The sequence below is a fragment of the Acomys minous genome (assembly GCF_964271855.1).
Source record: "Acomys minous genome assembly, chromosome: 7".
In the NCBI taxonomy this organism is placed as follows: domain Eukaryota; kingdom Metazoa; phylum Chordata; class Mammalia; order Rodentia; family Muridae; genus Acomys; species Acomys minous.
In genome coordinates this window covers 80,146,559-80,166,509 of record NC_140488.1, presented here as the reverse complement: position 1 = coordinate 80,166,509, position 19,951 = coordinate 80,146,559, and the positions used below count along the sequence as shown (strand labels likewise).

General features: G+C 39.0%; 1 protein-coding gene across 6 annotated transcripts in view; it reads right to left on the bottom strand.

Annotated features, from left to right (window-relative positions):
• ARHGEF9 (Cdc42 guanine nucleotide exchange factor 9) overlaps nt 1–19,951 on the bottom strand; it is a 156,043-nt gene that overhangs the window by 76,331 nt on the left and 59,761 nt on the right. For 5 of the 6 annotated variants that reach the window (XM_084789347.1, XM_084789351.1, XM_084789348.1 and 2 more), the window contains exon 2: nt 15,506–15,685. In XM_084789347.1, coding sequence (XP_084645473.1) covers nt 15,506–15,685 — 180 coding nt within the window. Of the gene's footprint in view, nt 1–13,270; nt 13,378–15,505; nt 15,686–19,951 lie in introns of those variants that run through there. The other variant, XM_084789352.1, reaches the window with a different exon arrangement.

Sequence of the window (19,951 nt, the reverse complement as noted above, 5' to 3'; positions counted from 1 at the left end):
AGGCTAGCCTGTATATACCGTATGGCTCTTGCACACATGAACTTGCAGCAGCTCTGCTTATACACACAAGACCTCCACAAAATTAAACATCCAGCACAGAGGAGGGTAGGATTCCCAATGTCCCACTAATGGCAGTTGATAACTGCTAAGAAGAGGAAAGCCATTTTTCTTTGGTGTGGGGACAGACATTTGTAGGTTGTCCATGCTTCATTGGATGGTTCCACACACATGCACATCTGTGCACCATTAGACTAAGTAGGTTATAAAAAAGAAATCATTTTAGGAAAGACAGGAGATATGTCGTGAGAGGTGTGGTGGGAGCTGGAGGGAGTGAGTAGGGCATGTGAGATAAATATGATCAAGTTACACTATAGATATATGAAAAATGTAAAAGGCTTCTATTCAAGATATCAAATTTGAACGTACACAGTCCTGACCTATCTGCTTTTATGATGGATTCTACATTTTAAAAAAGCAATGCTGAAAATCAATCTGACCCAAGTTACTCACCTTCCACAAAACAGGCATTTTTTTAAAACTGAGATTCAGGGGAAAAAATTCTTAAAACACAACTGTGGGTAGTGCTTGGTAAAACACTGGCTTTGAACCCTTGAATTCTCACCTTAGGAATCTTTGTCAAGAGATAGAACATCATTACCCCTAGCCTAGGCTATAATTCTCCCTTTGTTAGTGCTGTGAAGAATTATTTAGAAACCAGTGGTGAGCGAGATAGTTTTTCAAGTATGATAGACTTAAGGAAAGTAGGAAAGCAACCACAAAAATACTTCCTCAAACCTTGTACTGAATATACAGGACAATTTTTTCTCAGATGTTACCTCATAATTCTAGAGGCAGATGGTGCCAGCCTAGGGGATAATAATAACCTGGTGAAACATGTTTTGGGTTATGACATCTATTTGCATAGGTAGGTCCACTAGGATCTTACTCACTCTTATCTTGCGGAATGCTTGCTACAGATAGCTCAAATCTGGGTTGTTTAATGTCAAGTGTTCTCCTGTAACACTCTCCTTGTATTTTTACCCATTGGCATTCCTTGTACAGGCTATGGTATTCTCCAATAGTTACTCATAATAGGACCCATCCTCACGCCAACTTGAGCTGGGTCACATCTTGTCCCACACTATCCTCTGTATTTTACTTGTTGGCCTTTGTGCAAAAACTATAGAAGGGCTGGACTAATGGGAGGAATTTGTAGGTCTGCTATTATAGCTCTATTCCCTGACACATCTAATCTGTTCTTAGACTCCTATGTACTGTACTTGTCTACAATTTAGTTGGTTACAAATGAAGGCTAAGTGCTAAGGCACTACTGCAGTAACATTATGTTTCCTTGTAGAAACCAAGTAGCCAAAAAGAGCACACTATCCAATTACAGATGCAGTAGGCTCATTAGTCACAATACTACTACTATTAACTTGAAAGCCTGGCATTATCAGCATGTTCAGACCTCTGGGTAGACCATGTCCTTGCACAAGTGGCCAAATGAGATGGAATGTAAGTTCTGGATGTGCAGTTAACCTTAACAACATACATGTATGAGCAGCTATAAGATGATTCAGATGGAATAACTTATCCAAATGATGAATGAAAGCTAAAAGCCTCAAAGACAGAGGACAGGAGAGGCTTGGAAGATCTGCTCTCAGACTGTAGATGGCCAAATAGAGAGACTATTCTCAAATGGAGGGTGTGAGCAAGGAAAAATAAACACATTGTTTCTGGCATTAGCTTTAATAGTTTGCTATATCAGCAGTACTATAGTTGAATGCTTCCACTACGATAAGACTATACTACCAGTACCTTCAGTGCATAATTTTGTTTAGTTCCCATAACAAAAGATTCAGCTAGGTGTGGTTTTATTATTATTTCTGAAGCACAGAAAGAACAAGCTACATGTTCATAGACAATTATCAATGAATGAGAAGGGTCTAATACAACCATGAAAAATAATCTCCAGAGCTAGTGGTCTTGGTCACATATACCCATTTTATGAGTAAAAGGTCGAGAAAGAAGAGTAGTTTGGCCTAAAGAGAAAAATCTCCCAAACCTGCACTAAGCCATAAGCAATGACTTGAAGAGAAAGGGAACTGTCAGTAGACTTGTAAGATTAGAGACAATATGAACACTTGTAAAGCAAAGGACGTTATGAGTGTATTCAAACATCAGCACAAGGGCAAACTATATGATTTTAAGATCTTCTCCACATGTTGATATTTTCTAGCCCTGTGTTTCAAAAACCATTGCTCACAGACAGAGAAAGGATCAGCAAAGTCTGGCCTATTGCAGTGTCCAATTGAACCAAATCCCAACTAAATGGCAACTTAGGCCAGAACTTACTTTCTTAAACAAGGCATGTGAGCCGTCTCAAATAATGATTCAGTACAGTATATGGTAACACAAAAATACTGGTAGCTTCTCTCAGATAATTCGTGGGAACCAATGTAAGATTCACTGGTAATATAAAGGATTTTATGCCACAAAAAGGAAAATCCTGATCAGATCACGATGGCTTATAGCTCTAATCCTAGCAATAGGAAGACTGAAACAGGAGGGGATGATAAATTTAAGGTCAGCCTGGGTTACATAATCAAAATTTCTCAAATTAAAAAAAAAAGAAGAAGAAAATAACAACATTCAGTTTCCACACATATTTAAATAGTCAAAAATATCTTTAATGGTTATTGTAATGTCATTTAAATAACACTGAATAATCAACCAAAACTGCTAATTGGAGACTGGTTGAACATTATAATTCTAATTATCTACAGGATCACTGATGTGTCACATACTATCTTGAAGCCTTCATTCCCTCACTGTATATCTGTAGCTGGGATGGAAAAAGAACTGATTAAAGTTTTCCTATAATGTATAATCTTCTGGCATCCAGGTGTACATTCAGGCAGAACACTGTATATGTAATAAATAAATACAAAAAGTTTTCCATAATATAATAAAGGTTAAGAAATACACAGTGACAAGGGAGAAGCAATGGAAAGGTAATAGTAGTAGAATGAAAGTGGTATGAATATGAAATATCTAGATCCCCCAAGTGTCTTCAGTAGCTTTCAAACCAAGAACTTCAGGCTCTGAGTATTCCACGTGGATTTCTCCACATATATCTACATGTTCTTCTCTTTGAAAATGCAGGGAGGACTGTGGATGCATCTTCCATGTGCTAAGCTTTGTATGTGACAGTTTATGTTGTCTGGGATAGATACTGTCACCCCCATTATACTGTACTTCCATTTAAACTATTTACATAAATATGTGTATATGCATATGTTTTAGGAAGTTTCTACAGTAGTAGCTTTCCATATGACTTTTTAAAATGTTTTAGAGTTAATTATCCTTCCCTATACTACGTTCTCTATCCTTCTGTTCTATCCCATACTACACATACTCCATTCCTCAATCTCCCTTTATTTCACCAACATCCTATATTGAAAGATCACTCAATCAGACCATTACTGGTTTCCTGACTTACATAGGTATTCCATTTAAATACATCTATCTCAAGATTCAAAGGTAGCATCATCATATGAGAGAGAGAACATTTGGCATATGCCTCTCTGACTCTGGGTTCACTCAGAATATTTCTATCTCAATTCGTTTACCTGTAAATTTCATTTTTCTTCACAACTGAAAACGTTCCATTGTGTCAATTTAAGACATCTAAGCTGTTCATATCTAGTTATTATGAATAGCGCAATAATAAACAAGGAATATCAGATGACTGTGCAGTAAGATATAAAATCCTCTGGGTTATGCCCAACAATAGTATAGCTGGATTGTGTGGTAGACCTATTCTCAGTGTTTTGACGAACATTCACACTGATTTCCATAGTGGTTGTACCAGCCTACACTCCCAGCATCTGTGAATAAGGGTTTCCTTTACCCATATTTATGCCAGCATCTGTTGTAATTTTGTTCTTCTTGTCGAACTTCGCCATTCTCATTGGGATAAGATTAAATTTCAAAGTAGTCTTAATTTTCAATTCCTGGATAGCTAAGGTTATTGAACATTAAACAGAAATTATTTGAGTCATTTGCATTTCTCCTTTTGAGATATCTGTTTAATTTCATGCCCCATCTTAAAATTTTTATTTAACTTTATGTGCATTGGTGTGAGAATGTCAGATCCCTTGGAACTGGAGGTACAGACAGTTATGAAATGCCATGTGGGTGCTGGGAATTGAACCCGGGTCCTTTGGAAGATCAGCCACTGAGCCATCTCTCCAGCTTCATGTCCCAATTCTTTAATTGGGTTGTTTCCTTGGTGTTTAGAGTTCGGTTTGGTTTGGTTTGGTTTGTTGGGTTGGGGGGGGAGTTGTTTAGTTCTTTATACATTCTAGATAATAACCCTCTGTCAAATGTATAGTTAACTGCCCCAAATGACTCCATTTTATCCTAGCTTTAGCGAACTCTAGCTTATCTTTCACCCAACTCCTTCTCAGACTCAGTGTAAAGGTATAACGGCATGGTCTGGTGCTTTGTATTTGAGTGCTAATTATTTTGCTCCCCAAGGTCTATTTGCTGTCTTTTATGAGCAGAATACCACGTACCCCAAGTGTTGCTGTGTAACCATGCCCCCAAATAATTCCTGTTTTACCAATAAAATGCGCACACTTGGGCAGGGCAGAAATGAGGTAGGTGTGGCCAAGGCTCCCAGTCTTGGAGAAGAGAAGGATCTCAGGAATGGGACAGGTCAGTAGGAGAGAAGAAGAAGGAAGTGGGACCACCATGGCTTAGCATGGAGAGAATCACATGTCCTGGAGGAATTTACTCTGAGGATCCAGTGTTGGAGAGAAGCAGCCTAGATGAAAAGCATGAGCAAGCATTTAAGGGATTATGGATGGGAAGTAGCCCAGATAGGGATGATTAAAGCAGATGGCATTGGATGTGGGACTGGGAGGTAACAAGGTAGCTTAGGGGTTTTATATCTGCCCAGCCCCAGGTTTAAGGCATATTAAAATACAACAGGTATCTGGGTCCTTTATTGATATGGTAGTGGGTTAGAAAATAACTGCCATAATCATCATAGGCTATTAATAGTGGACACACACAGCCCTTTTATTTTCTACAACACCTTGGAAATATTCAAGCTTGCTCTGAAAAGGAGGAATCACAAAGAGTTGAAGAGAGCCAGGAGGACCTGCAGCACAAATCAGCCCAGTGAGACAAAAGGCCTCAGGACTTCTCACCTAAACTTGAACGCCAGTAGGTGAGGGTTTAGTGTGTAGAAACAAAATAAGAGTGCCTCCTCCTTGTTGCACAAGAGGTCCAGTGGCTCAGAGTCTCCCAACACAAGCAGTTCCCACAGAGCCCTGATATACAGTGCTCACACCTCCCCTATTTTCACCAACCTGGCAGTCTCCATGCAATGACTCTGATGCCCTAGAACACTATGTCCAGGACTCAGGTGTATAAACCTCACCAGCAGGGACTTAGACTTGACCCTAAGGGAGGCTTTTAGAGAAAGCTCAGCAGAGCAGAATAAGGAGGTGGACCTCTCTCATCATGGGCCTGGGGGCCTTGACCATGGGGGCTTCCGGAGGCCCTTTGCGGCCCCTTGTGCTCCACTTAGAGTAGAGCTACATATTCACTATTCCTGCACAGCAGCCCCAATCATGGTTATGTATCCAAGCCCGGTCGTTAGTCCCAAATGATGCCACTGAATGGAAGGTCAAGGTCTAGTCATTGTGGCTGGATGTCCCTGGGGACAGATACAACATCATACTGGGCTGGGAACATAAAATCTACATTGTTGCCGCCTGGAAGGCAAGCCTACATAGGCAGTGGAATAACACCTTGGATCCTTACCACTGAACACAGACCAGAGGAAGCCAGTCTAGAATTGCCAGATCCAGAGCTTAGCTCCTAGCCAACCACTGCTCTTCTGTCACACCTCCCCATATAGGCCTGAATGCTCAAATCTATGTGGACCCTAAACAGTCTCACAGGTTCACTCATGCTAGCAACTAGAGATTCTGTTCACTCACAAGCACGCCACTCTATACACAGGATGCGGACTTAGGCATGCATGTCCCAGTCATGTGGCACTTCTAGCAGACCCCAGGGTGCACATTACTACCCTGGGGTACACTACATACACCAGCTTTTTTGCTGGTGTCAGTGCTAAAATCTCAGCTTCCTCCTCCATCTATTCCTTAGAACCAGACAATAGTTTAACAAGTTGCAGTGTTGGGGGCTGCACTTTTGGTGGAAACCCCGGGAAGAGGGCTCCTGAAGCCAGGCTTGTGGCTGGCTTTGCCACTTCTGGCATGTTAGGGACACCTTTGAGGCAACACACCAGTGGGGGTATATGAGCAGGTGGACTGCCTATGTTTTATCCTAGCTCCTTCAGCTTCTGAGTTCACATCCACTGATGAGAGCCGAGACAATCTACAGGCCCAGAAGGCTCTCCCTGCGGCTAGGACCAGACTATGGTATGACTTCTGGCCTGAGATTTTCCAAGCACTCTCAATGACACAGCATCGGACTCTGGGCCCCTCCTTTCCTTAGGCTCCACTCAGCTCCTTGCTCACTCTCAAGAAACACAAGGAACAACCACTTCAAGTATAGGCTGTTACCTATCCACAGACAATTTGAACTTACCTCAACAAGCCTAACAGTGTACCCTGAAGACACTCCCAATTCAAGAAGTTAACACCTTATTCTCCCTAGGAGCTCATCCCAAACCCAAGCAATCCAGGCTTCCAGGGATTCTCTGAGCTATCAGGCTGAGGAGACCTGCCCATCATGCAACCTGTTTGCCAAGCAACCTGCCTCCAGGCCTCTCCGTGTCTGAGCCAAGTGGGTCTTCTCTCCAGAGACTTCAGATCATAAGCATGGACTCAAGAGGAAGTAGCCTTGCAACCCACCCAGAGCCTCAGCAGGGTCAGCCCAGCCAACTGTGCTCACATGCAGTGCACCTGTCCCAATGTGGACCTTGAAATTATACTTTTCCTACCTATTTTTATTCTTCATCATGTAATATCTCTATGTGAGTATGTGCATGTGAGTTCAGGTGCTTGAAGAGGCCAAAAGCATCAGATCCCCACAGAACTAGAGTTAGAGGAAGCTGTGTGCTACCTGAAGGGCATGCTGGGAAACAAACTTAAGTCTTCAGAAAATGCTGTACCCTTAACTGCTTAGTCATCTCTGATGGAGACATTTTAAATTATTTTTTCATGAAAAATTGGAAAATCTTGTTCCACTGGACTTTCCCTCCACTTTATATCACTTGAGAACCATCCCAAAACACTTTTTTTTCCCCTAATTTTAGATGAGGCAGAGATTTGCCAGTTGGAAATTTAGCTCTTTTTTTCTTTTTTTAATTTAAATTATTTATTCAGATTACATCTCAATTATTATCCCCTCACTTGTATCTTCCTGTTCCCCCTCCCTCCCTCTTTCACCCTATTCCCCTCCCCTAGGCCTGTGACAGCTGGGACCTCCTCCCTCACAATATGACCACAGCTTAGGTCTTAAATCAACCAGCTTCATTTGAGAAAATTACCTATCTGGCCTTCATATGAATGTAAATTAGCCACTTCTGGCTAACATGGATCTTTTCTGCTCTAAATCGACTGAGTCTACGGTTTCCTTCATACGTACGTACATACATACATACATACATACATACATACACACACACACACATACATTTTGTGTGTGTGTGTGTGTGTGTTGTGACATATGTGCCTGTTAGTGTCAGCATGTGCTTTCTTCTCTGTGTAAGTATATGTAGAGGCTAGAGGTAAACATTAGGTGTGTTTCTTCAGTTGCACCCATCTTTCTTTGTTGAGAAACAACCTGAAAGCTCATAGATGCAGCTAGATTGGCTGGCCCAGCTTCAGAGATCTGCCTATCTCCCTGGACCACACCACTGGACCAGCTTGATAATCCAGGATTTGGGGCATGTGACAACATGCTCTTCATTTAATATGGATTCTAGGGATCCATATCAAAACTTGGGTCCTCATGCTGGTATAGCAGGCACTTTACTGTGCTGTCTTCTTAGCCTCTAAGAAAGTAAGATACCAAAGAAATCTAAAACTAAAAACAAACCACAACAAATTTTAAAAAACAAGGAAAAACATACAACCTTAAATATATATATTTATGGGGAGTGAGTTGAGCACAGCACACATGCAGTGTGTATAGAGGATGGAGCTTGAACTGCTAAAGTCAGTTTGTTTACTTCCTTTCATCGTGTCGGTTCAAGCGATCAAACTTGGGTCATTAGGCATAGCCGCAAGCACCTTTACCAGCTGAGCCATCTTGTTGGCCAACTACTTACTTATTGAACAAGCCCATGCCTTGAGACACAGACCACACCACTCATTAATGACAATGTGTTACATATCCTATATAAAAACTGCCTTAAAATATGCTCTCCACAGGCATGGCCCAGTGTCAGAACAAAGGTTCTTTTGTGCACAGCATCAAAGGAAAACAGACTGAATGACCTGAAATTGGTGCCTAGCAGGGGGGAAAAAAACCACAGACTACTTAGAAATACTGTCATGTGTCAGCAAATCAATGTCAGCTCCCAGGGAAACAAGCCCAGGAAAGCAGGTGAAGATTTCTACAGCCAGATATGGAAACTGACTTTTAGTATGATCTGATTCACTTAACCTGACCAATGAATGAGAAGGTACACTGACTATTGTGCTGCTCTCATAAAGCCAAATTCTCAATGCAAAAAAGTGAACCTGAGAACACATGCACACAAGAATAAAATTCTAACTAGTGAGGAAGACAGATTTGACTAGAGAGAAGACATATCTAATAATCTCTCCTAGAAGCCAGTGGCAAATAATTCCTGATTTCATGTACCCAGAATATCATAACTTAGAAAGCATTTACTCAAGACCTATTATACCCAATTTACAAGAAGGAAGCCAGAGTTTTGAAGGCACATATGAACATAGGAAGGTGATTAAATTGTTCTTTTTTTTTTTTTAAAGAATTTTCTTCCTTCCTTCCTTTTCTTTTTTTCCTTCTTTTTAAAATTTAATTAATTTATTCATATTACATCTTGATTATTGTCCCCTCACTCACATATTCCCTTTCTCCCCTTCCTCCCTCTTTCACCCTGTTCCCCTCCCCTAGACCTATGACAGAAGGGGACCTCCTCCCCCATTATATGATCATAGGCTATCAAGTCTCATCCTGGCAGCCTGCTTACTCTTCTTCTGAGTGCCACCAGGCCTCCCCACCAAGGGGAAGTGGTCAAGTATGGGGCACCAGAGTTCATGTCAGAGTCAGTCCCCGCTCTCCATACAACTGTTCATGACAGAACTGAAAAGCAAGAACTTTCATTTCTCAGATTCTACACCTAGTTTTTTAACATGCTAACAAGTATCTAGCTTGAACAGAACTACACTAATGAACGCTTAATTATTCATCCTAGGACCTAAATGTTCACAAAGAAAAAGATATCCATGTAGGAAATGGAGATTTCTCACTATTTCAGTCATCAGTTCAGTTTGATGACATACAAAAGTTTCCATCTGATATGTGGTTTTGAGAAGTCTTTTCTTTTTTACTATACTGCCTTTTTAAATATGCAACTCAACCTAGGGATTTGTTCCTAAGATACTATTGAATCTCAGCTTTTAGTGAGTCTCAGTAAATTGAGCAGCTATTCTGCAATATATACCTATAGCATCCCAGGAAATTGTCATTCATCAGCCTATGCTAAAAGTACTGCTGTACTATTTCTGTGCTAAAGGCCCATTATCATATATCACATGAGTAGTATTTCCTAACCCAGGCAATAGTGGCTTTTACAGTACCATTCAACATCAACTAAAACCAATATAAAAGAATGGACATAGTAATTCTATTTTTTGAGATCTATTAGAAAAAATACCCTTGTAACCTTCACCACGGAATTTCTTGACTATAACACAATGGTACATAAGAATAAATATTAAGGTCTACCTTGGAGCCGAGCGGTGGTGGTGCATGCCTTTAATCCCAGCACTCGGGAGGCAGAGGCAGGCGGATCACTGTGAGTTCAAGGCCAACCTGGTCTACAAAGCAAGTCCAGGACAGCCAAGGCTACACAGAGAAACCCTGTCTCGAAAACAAAACAAAACAAAACAAAACAAGGTCTACCTTGGAGCAAATATTACTATCAATCATCAAACAACCTAATATCACTTATTTAACTGGCAACAGCACTGTAGCTAACACCTACATTTCCATGGTACACCTTAATAGTGATGCTAAAACCAATTGACTCTGAACTTAAAACAACAAAAGAGATCACAAAGGTTAAAAAAAAAGTTCATGCTGAATACATTATGAAGCAGACATGGGATGCTACTTTAAATATTCAAGGAATAAACACTGTATTATAGACAATATTAGACTTCTTAGTTATGATTTATGCTCTGTCATTAACATTCTAGGTCTGTGACTATACTATTCACTCAAAAATAATACTTGTGTTATTGAGAAAGTAATAATTAGTGACATGTGGCTAGTATGAATTGAAATATCATGTACATATACAATAGATACCATATTTCAATAATCTTAATAAAATATCACTATTAATTTTATAGTGATAGTCCACAATACTTTGAATATACTAGAACATATAATATGAAATTTAATTTCACTTACAAACTTTTTTTTTTTACTTTTTCATGTGACTTCTAGAAAATGTAAGTATCTCATATGCCAGATATCTGATATGTGACCTCCAAAGGAGTCACAACCGACAGGTTGAAAACTAATAATCTAGGTGTTCTTTTAAAGAAAAACAATCTAATTTCCAGACCTTATTTTTAAAGAGTCTTATTAAGCTAGCTTAAATTTTAGTGGGGCTTTCCTCTCTTTTAAAATTTGTTTCTTTCATTTAGCATACTAAGTAACAGGTATTATTATAGCATTGTCAAAATACTTTATTCTTATATTTTTCTCCTCATGCAAGCATCTCTCCTACCCTTCTGGCTCTTCTTGCTCATCTTCTTTGGCCTAATTAATACCTTTCTCCTCTTATGTCACTTGTATTCTACTACCTTCTTTTTCTTTTCCTAGCCTCCTCATGAGTTCTTCTTCCCCTCTCATGGTCTTTCATATATCTGAGTAGGGCTTATTTTACTTAACATAATTCTTTCCAGTTCTATCCACCTTCCTGTAAATTTCATTCTTCTTTATGGTTTAACAAAATCCCATTCTGTATATGCTCTCCTCTCTTTTTTCTTTATAGATTTATCTATTGATAGACATCAAGACTGGTTCTTTTTTTTTTTTTTAGCTATTATGAATAGTACAGCACAATAATAATGTGGATTGTACATATCTCTGTGGTAGAATTGAGAGTGTTCTAGGTATTATGATGGCTAATCTCTATTGTCAATATATCAGGATTAGCTAACACCTAAGTCTCTCCATGGAAGCATACCTTTGGGATATATATGAGGATGTCTTCAGAAAAGTTTATCTGAGGAGAAGATACCTACCCTGAATTAAGTAGCACCATCCCATAGGCTAGGACTGAATAAAAAAGAGAAAATTAACTTAGCATCAGCATTAATCTTTTTCTGCTTCCTGGTTGGAGACAACAGGCGTGTCATGTTTCTGTTGCCATGCTGCCATAGTTAGCTTCAATTTTCAACTTAAAACAGACCTAGAATCACAAGAAAAGAGGGAACCTCAACTTAAAGATTTCCCAGATCAGACTGGCCTGTGACCTTGTCTGTGAGGTATTTTATCAATTGCTAACTGATATATGATGGAGAACCAGCTAACTGTGGGTGGTGCCATCCCTAGGTAGTTGGGTGTGGGTTGTATAGCAAGGCAAGCTGGCCATGCCATGGGAGCAAGCCAGTAAGCAGCATTTCTTTATGGTCTCTGCTTCAGTTACTGCTTCCAGGTTCTTGCCATGAGCTCTTGCCCTGGTTTCCCTCAATGATGACCTAAAATTTATAAGATAAAAAGACCCTCCCAAATGTATTTTATTCATAGTGTTTATCACGGCAACAGAAAGCAAATGAAACATATGCCCTCCTTGTCATGATGGATTATATTCCCTCAAACTGTATGCCAAAATGAACCAACTCTCCATCAAGTTACTTCTTATCTGGTATTTGATCACAGCCATGAAAACTAACACAGGTACATACCCAGGATAAAACAGTGATTCTATGTTTCATTTTCAAGAAACATTAATATTCATTTCAATAGTGAGTACACAGGTTTCCCAATTAGCATAAAGTTCCTCTAACTCATGTTCTCACCAGCATTTGTAGTACATTTTTGTTGCTCACACACATAAAACTGGACCTCCCCCCTCCTTCTCTCCCTCTCTCCCTCCCCCTCCCTCTCCCCCTCCCCAGTGTGTGTGTGTGTGTGTGTGTGTGTGTGTGTGAGAGAGAGAGAGAGAGAGAGAGAGAGAGAGAGAGAGAGAGAGAGAGAGAGAGAGAGAGAGGTGGTAGTCATTGTGACTAGTGTTAGATCTAATTTTAAAGGAGTTTTATTAGCAACTTACATTTAAGAACAGTGAACATTTGAAAAAATATTTATTGACCATTTATTTGCACATCTTCTTTGGGACAATGTCTATTTGGATGATTAGACCATAAATTGATTGGGTGATTTGGAAAGAGGTTTATGTTTAATTTGAATTCTGGGTTTTAGTACTCTGTTTCTTGGTGATTCTACACAAAGTGGCTATTTGTGATATGTGCATGAAGTACTACTCCTTTTAGCCTTTAACTTATAATCATCATGGCTTGTTCATGAATATTCTCTAAAGATTAATCCTACCATTCATTTCACTAAGTCATCCTGACTTATTCAATATTGCTTCTCATCCCATGATCTATTTCCCTGAAAACAAAACACATTAATATTTGAATGCAGTTTAATCATCCTTTTTAAAAAGAGAGGCTGGTCATCACAAGAGCCACAAGCTCTATGTGCCTAGGGATTCACACTAGCTTTTAAATCCTGTGGCTATTGAGTGGTTCATTCTGAATACCCTAGGGGCTGATTCATCAACCAGTAACGATGGATTGGGACACAGATAACTGTTGAAATACTGTTTATTCTTCCTACATTAATTAATACAGTAAATTATTAAGGCAGTAGTTTTCTGTTACTAGCTAGTTCCCCAATGACAGACAGAGAGGTTATGGTTTATTTTTCAGCTGCAAGCACTATGCTAGGCAGAATCTGAGCTACTCTAATCTTAAAATCCCTAAAATTCACATATAAACCAATAACTTGCCAGTCTGATGACTCCCAGGGCAGCTTCTACTCCATCAGTCTCTTTCTTCAGCCAGCTGCACAGCAAGCCTCCTCCTGTTCCCTTCTCTCCTCCTTGGAAGTCCCGCCTTACGCTTCCTGTCTTCCTGCCCAGCTGATTGGCCAAACGGCTCTTTATTGACAACTGCTACACCCACTCAGGGCATTCCTCCACGGATGACATTTCTTTCTTTTTTTTTTTTTCAAGAGGGTTTCTCTATGTAGCCTTGACATTTCAAGGCATTAATGAAATAAACCACACAGACAGAGAATACAAGATTGGGTATTTCATTAGAAAACACTCAGCATAGAAGGAGACAAGAGACAATTTTATCGATTTCCCTGCTTCAGCCAACACTTAAATTCTATCAATCAATTAACTGTGCTTTAGTGTACGCCTTTAATCCCAGCACTCCAGCACTCGGGAGGCAGAGGCAGGCAGAACACTGTGAGTTCGAGGCCAGCCTGGTCTACGTAGTGAGTCCAGGACAGCCAAGGCTACACGGTGAAACCCTGTCTCAAAAAAAAAGTTAACAGCCCGTACAAGGATGAGTTTCTCTTTCAACAAATATGGCCAGCCTTGCTATGTGGACCTTGGTAGAGCTAGTAAGGTAGTAAAGATAATCACAACTATACTTATGCTAAAAACTAAAACTTACGTAGCCATTTTTAAGACCTTTATACTTGTCTAACAGTGGATTAAATATTTTATTAACATGTGTTAGCTCATTAAATCCTTATAGAAAGTCTGCTGTGGTCCCTATGTTTCAGTTAAAAATCTTGCCACAAAAGATAAAAATAAAAAGCATTTTTGGTAGGAACTAATAAAGTTGCATTCCAAGTTGTTAACTCCAATGTTTTGTTCTTTCCTTCAAATTACATGTCATAAGGTCAGCCTTTAGACCCTCTGATCTCTAAATTCCATGTCCCCCTAAGCTTTTGCTTGGGGCCCGTAATATTTAAGTTTCATCTTACTGGAGATAATGATATATTTTAGTTGGTAGAGCATTTGCCTGGCATGTATGAGGCCCTGAATTCCTCAATACTGAAAAAAATTAAAGATCTTCCATTATATATACACATGAAATTCTCAAAGAATTTCTTTTTTAAAACTTACATATATGCATATATATACATATATATGATATTCTAGATAGAACTAACAAAAAGTAATGGGCTATAGCAAGGGTGGCCATAACACACCCTCATGAGCCTTTGCTACTTGTCTTGTTATAAAGAAATTGTTATCATCTCTCATTAACTGTAATATCCTCTGGCAAAAAAAAAAAAAAGATGCCAAGACCATTTTGCAGATGGGAAAAGCTGGCCCTTCCAATAATCAAATAACAAATTCAAACTGACAACCTCAAGAAAAGCCAAGAACTGGAACACATGGTCAGTAATAATCCCCCATAGCAACCTGCTAAAAGGTGATCTAGTGGAAACAGAGTACACCCAGGATCATCATTATTAATGGTCAGGTTCCCAATGGTAGTGTGAAACCATCCAAAGCCTTCCAAACCTTTACAGGCTTCCTATTCCCATACATAGCATGCCTTAGATCCCAGACATTGGACTTTCTTATAAGAAGTGATTGAAGTCTGTGATTAGTAAGCTCTTGCCCCCTAGAAAATAAGGAGTACATACTCTGTCATTAATAGCTGAAGACTGCAAGGGTACATAATGGTTCATGTTTCCTTCAAGGACAGAAAAAGGGAAAAGAAAGAAATATAGTTGACATAAGGAGGAAGAGAAGAGAATACAGAAAAAATGAAGAGTGGAAGCAATATGAAGCATCTACAAGAAAGGATCAAAAAGAAGGATATAGAAAATAAAAAAGTAGATGTGGGGAAAGGAAAAGGAAGGTGAAAAATATGACAGCCATAGAGTTGAAAAAATGCAAAACAATCCAAGTCAAAACTAGAAAGAAAAGATCAGATAAAGAAAGTGACTTCTGAAAAAGTGAGCAGCAGAGACTGCAAATAAAATAAACAATAGCTGAAAGGAAAGCCTAAAGGTTAGAAAAACAGGACTTTAAAGAAAGGGGTAGAAATGAAGCAAAAGAGGGGGATGAAGAGACAGAGGGAGAAAGAGAAAAAGAAGTGAAACGACAAAAGAAAACCCGTTAAAAGAGGAATGTGCAGAACAAGAGTGCATGGAGGGAAAGCCAGGGTTAGGCAGCCAAGGAAAGAAGAGCAGGGTGAAGGTTGACACTCACCCTCACAAAGCTGGCAGGAAACCATCCCTCCTCATCGTCGATCTGGCCCCACCACCAATCCTTGTTGGAAGCATCCAAGACTTTGATGACGTCGCCAGCCTTAAATGCCAACTCCCGGTTGGCCATGGTGACGTGATCCCATACTGCCTCAGCACTAACGATGGAATCTCCAGTGATCAGCTTAGGAGACAAAATGAGAATGTGTTCAGTCCATACATCTGACTGTCTACTTAAGCACTCCCTCACCCAAAATGTTCTAGTATTTAATGGAAAAGCTTACATGTTTCAATGGTGAGGGGTGGTGGTAAAGGGAAATGACACCAACATGCAAGCTGTTTTGGACTACAAGACAAACAATGCTTTCAGTTCTCTATTAGCCAGTGCATGGAATAATCTAGAATATGGACAAAGAATCATGCTTTCATCTATTTTCGTGAACTCCTCTTCCCAAAATGAAAACAAACAAACAGCAAAGCTCTATTTTTTCTCCTTGGTGCTTTAAAGCAGTCCTAGATCTCTAGAGTAGAAAGGCTAGTATCTATGACTAAAATAAAATGCAGCCATATTTGTTTTCAAATCTTTGCGTTGACTTCTTTTTTCCTCCTCCTAAAACTGACCAATTGAGAGCTGGTAGTATATTATTTACATCTTCTCACCTACCATATTCCATGTGGTAAGAGATTATGACATTCTTCAAACACAGTCCTACAGCCCTTGCCTTCCACCCATTTAGATAGATAATCCATTAGATAGATGATCCATTTAGATAGATAATGGGTATGAAAGAGTGTCTGATAAACTCAATTTTGGCATAGATGCAGGGAGAAATTTGTTCATCTGTCCTATGGCATATCTAGGGAGTCTGTGCTGACTTCATTTGATAGAATTAAAAAACTGATAATAAAGAAATTAAACCAGAAATTGAAGATCACTTAGGAAGGTGTACATACATAGTCCTTAATCTTAACCATGGAAGTTTGGAATGGGCTCCATAAACAGGAAGCAAGCATCTATTCCATTACCATGTGCACATGAACAAAACCACATATAGTCATGACACTCATTTAAGCACATAGATAAGGATGGAGTGAGAGGTAGACTGTCTCTGTCCACCTACTGACCACTGGGTTATATATTCATTTTGGAGTTTTCTTTTTCCCTGAACTCTTCCATCTTGTAACTGTTGGTCTTCCCAGCATTTTTAGAGGCACATTTTGGAATTAAAGAACATATGGCCTGCCTGGCAAAGAAACTCAAATGCTCTCTCTCTCTCTGTACTGAATTACTGAACATATCATTTATAAATAAGCTTTTCCATGAGCCTATTTGAGGAATAAATGTCTGCCTAGGGAAATCATGGTTCCATAAGACCAAAGATAAAACATTTCAAATACAACAGAAACTTGATCTGTGGAATATGTACCGTCTCCAACAGACCTGTCATATAACATATTGTCCAGAGAATTAGTGCTTTGGTCCACTCAGGAAGTGAATATGCAGAATATCACACACATATGAGCACATGCATATGAATATGCACAAATCTTTTGTCTTGATTAGGTATACTACCCCTTAGACTCTGCTTAAAACATACTTCCTTGCTCAGGTTTCTAACTTCTATGTTCTCCAAAGAAAGTAAGAGACAGTAAAATTTTAGTATGGAAATCTCCAGCAGGACCTTTTATAATGTATTTCAAATACCTTGTATCTTCCCATTCACAAATTGTTTTCTCACACATCATATCAGATAATCTGTACTAAATGAGCTGTGTTTCACTATTGCCCAGTTTTTTAAACATGAGAAAACTGAGGTTCAGTGAAGTAAACTTGTTTTTCAGGCAGTAACAATGAATAAATTACAGAAACAGGTCTTTAGACCTCAGAACAGTCAAAACATACTACTAATATGGGTCCACTTAAACCGAACTTAGAGCACTCTATCATAATAGCAGATGATCTTAAAGAAACCCAAGGAAGGAGATTTTTAATCTCCTCTCTGAGAAGATTACTTTTCATGTTAATCTTGCTTTCTTCCAAAGAAAAATCGTCAATTTTCACTGGCTCTGGCCTCAATGGAGAAAGAAATGCTAGTGATTGGTTGTTACAATTTGAATGTGGTATTCTCCCACAGAGGCTCATGTGTTTGAAAACTTTATCTCAGTTGGTGGTGCTGCTTTAGGTTTGTGGAACTTTTGGGACATTGGACCTAGATGAAAGATGTAGGTCACTGGAGGCAGACTTTGGAAATTAAACCCACTTCTAATGACAGCCCAAGCTCTCCACTTCCTGATGTGTCAAGATATGAACAAACAGCTACAAGCTCCCTCTGTTACACAGCCCATCCAGCCTCCATGCATTCCTTTCCAAGAGAGACCACACCCTTTCAAAACATGAACCAAAATAAATTCCTCTCTTATTTTGTTTCCATCAAGTATTCTGTCAAAATGATGTGAAAAGTAGTTTTGATAAAAATAAGTATTTATAAATAAGTTTCCCCTCTCCCATCAAAGATGGGTCCCAATTGAGTGTTGCTAAATTAGCATGATAATCCCAGACAGAGGAAGGCTAGAGGATCATGAAGGTGTATATTTTGACCTATGTCGCCAGCTTTTGATCAAGTGTCAAGAGTTTGTTGGCTTTGAATAACAACCCTCTGTTCAGGACACAGTCTATGAAAACAAAATTCAAATGCAGATATGCCCTTTCTGTAGAGAATCTACTTTTAACTTATAAGCTATGCTATGTGGATCTACACTCCTACTTGCTGCATGAGCTATAAAGCACTGAGCCAAGAACTAGCTGTTGTATGTGCAGAGGTGTGATGAATATAATGAATCCAGAGGGGCCTAAAGTTATATGTAGCTCCTATGCTCATTTACCATAAATACCTGTCAACGTAAAAGAATGCTCTTCTCCCACTTCTGAGTATTTTAATAAAAGTAAATTAAACTTAGGCTGAAAATTGGTTATATGTGTTACTTTTCTTTTTTTGTTTGTTTGTTTTTTGTTTTTTGAGACAGGGTTTCTCTGTGTAGCCTTGGCTGTCCTGGACTCACTTTGTAGACCAGGCTGGCCTCGAACTCACAGCGATCCGCCTGCCTCTGCCTCCTGAGTGCTGGGATTAAAGGTGTGAGCCACCACGCCTGAATTAAATAACAATTTGCTACAGGGTTTTCATATATATATATATGAATATATACTATATATACATATATAATTCATATATATATATATATACTTGACATGTTTGTTTTTCATCCAGCATGCATTCGATAGCCTACTGTGTGCACAAATCTACTCACTATGATTATTTCCACTTAAAAGTCAAAAGTCCCATCAAACAACACGAAAACCTACCCTTTATTCTAGACATTGCTACTTTACAAAACCGTTGTGATGCCATGGAGTGAAAAATGGAAACATCAAAGGAGCAAACCAAAATGGAGTTGTCAGTATGTAATAGGGATACTGAGGTGTACAACTGTACAAAAGTCAAATGTGAGAGCCTCCAACTATGCAACACTGTGCTTCAGTTTCTTCATCTATGAAACAGAATAATGTCTGCTTCACAGGGAAGATTATGTAGAGGGAGGATTGTCATAACGGACATAGAATGTAGTAGAATGTCTTGGGTTTAATAGCTTAATATAAGACTTCATGGGTAGGAGTAATATATGTAGACATTGGGCTCTAGGAAAGGTTTTATGAAGCCCTGAGATATAGTTTAAAGAATAAGATAGTAACATATGCTGAAGGAAATAGAAGAGTATTTGAGGGTGAAGAATGAGGCTAAAGAAACAGGAAATATATGTAAAAAGATTTGAATTTAGTTTGAAGGAAATGAGGTCAAAGTTGATTTTCAGGACAGGATAGTAATCCTAAGTGTGGTTATAAAAACATATGCTATATTAGGAAACAATGAAAATTTTGAAAGAAAAGAATTGATGACAAATAATCTTTTGAATGTATTAAATATGAAAGATACCTAATGGAATATATAAACACATTGGAATTTGAAGTGAAGTCAGATGAAGAGAGAGATAAAGTTCTAGGGAGTTAGAAGAAATTGGAGAAACCAAGAAATTTTGTCTCAGAGGATAGAATTATGAGAAAAAAGGCATAAACCTAAAAAATTAATAGCAAAGGGAGATGAGGACTAGAAGAACAGTTAGAGAAATAAACTGAAACAATGCAGGCAGCAGATCATTATAAAGAAAGCCAAGACAAGTCTTTTGGGAGTGACTCTAGCAGAAATTTGATTCTCTAGTCTTCTTTTGGTTTATGCCTCGCTTCCCACCAAAAGTCCTAATTTCTGATTGCTTCCAATCCTGAAATCCCAAGATAAAGCTAGGAGATGGTGCTTAGTCTATCAGGGAACATAAATATTTCTAGGCCACATGACACTCCTGTGATATTTCACAAAATAACTTTCAATTCCCAGAGCAT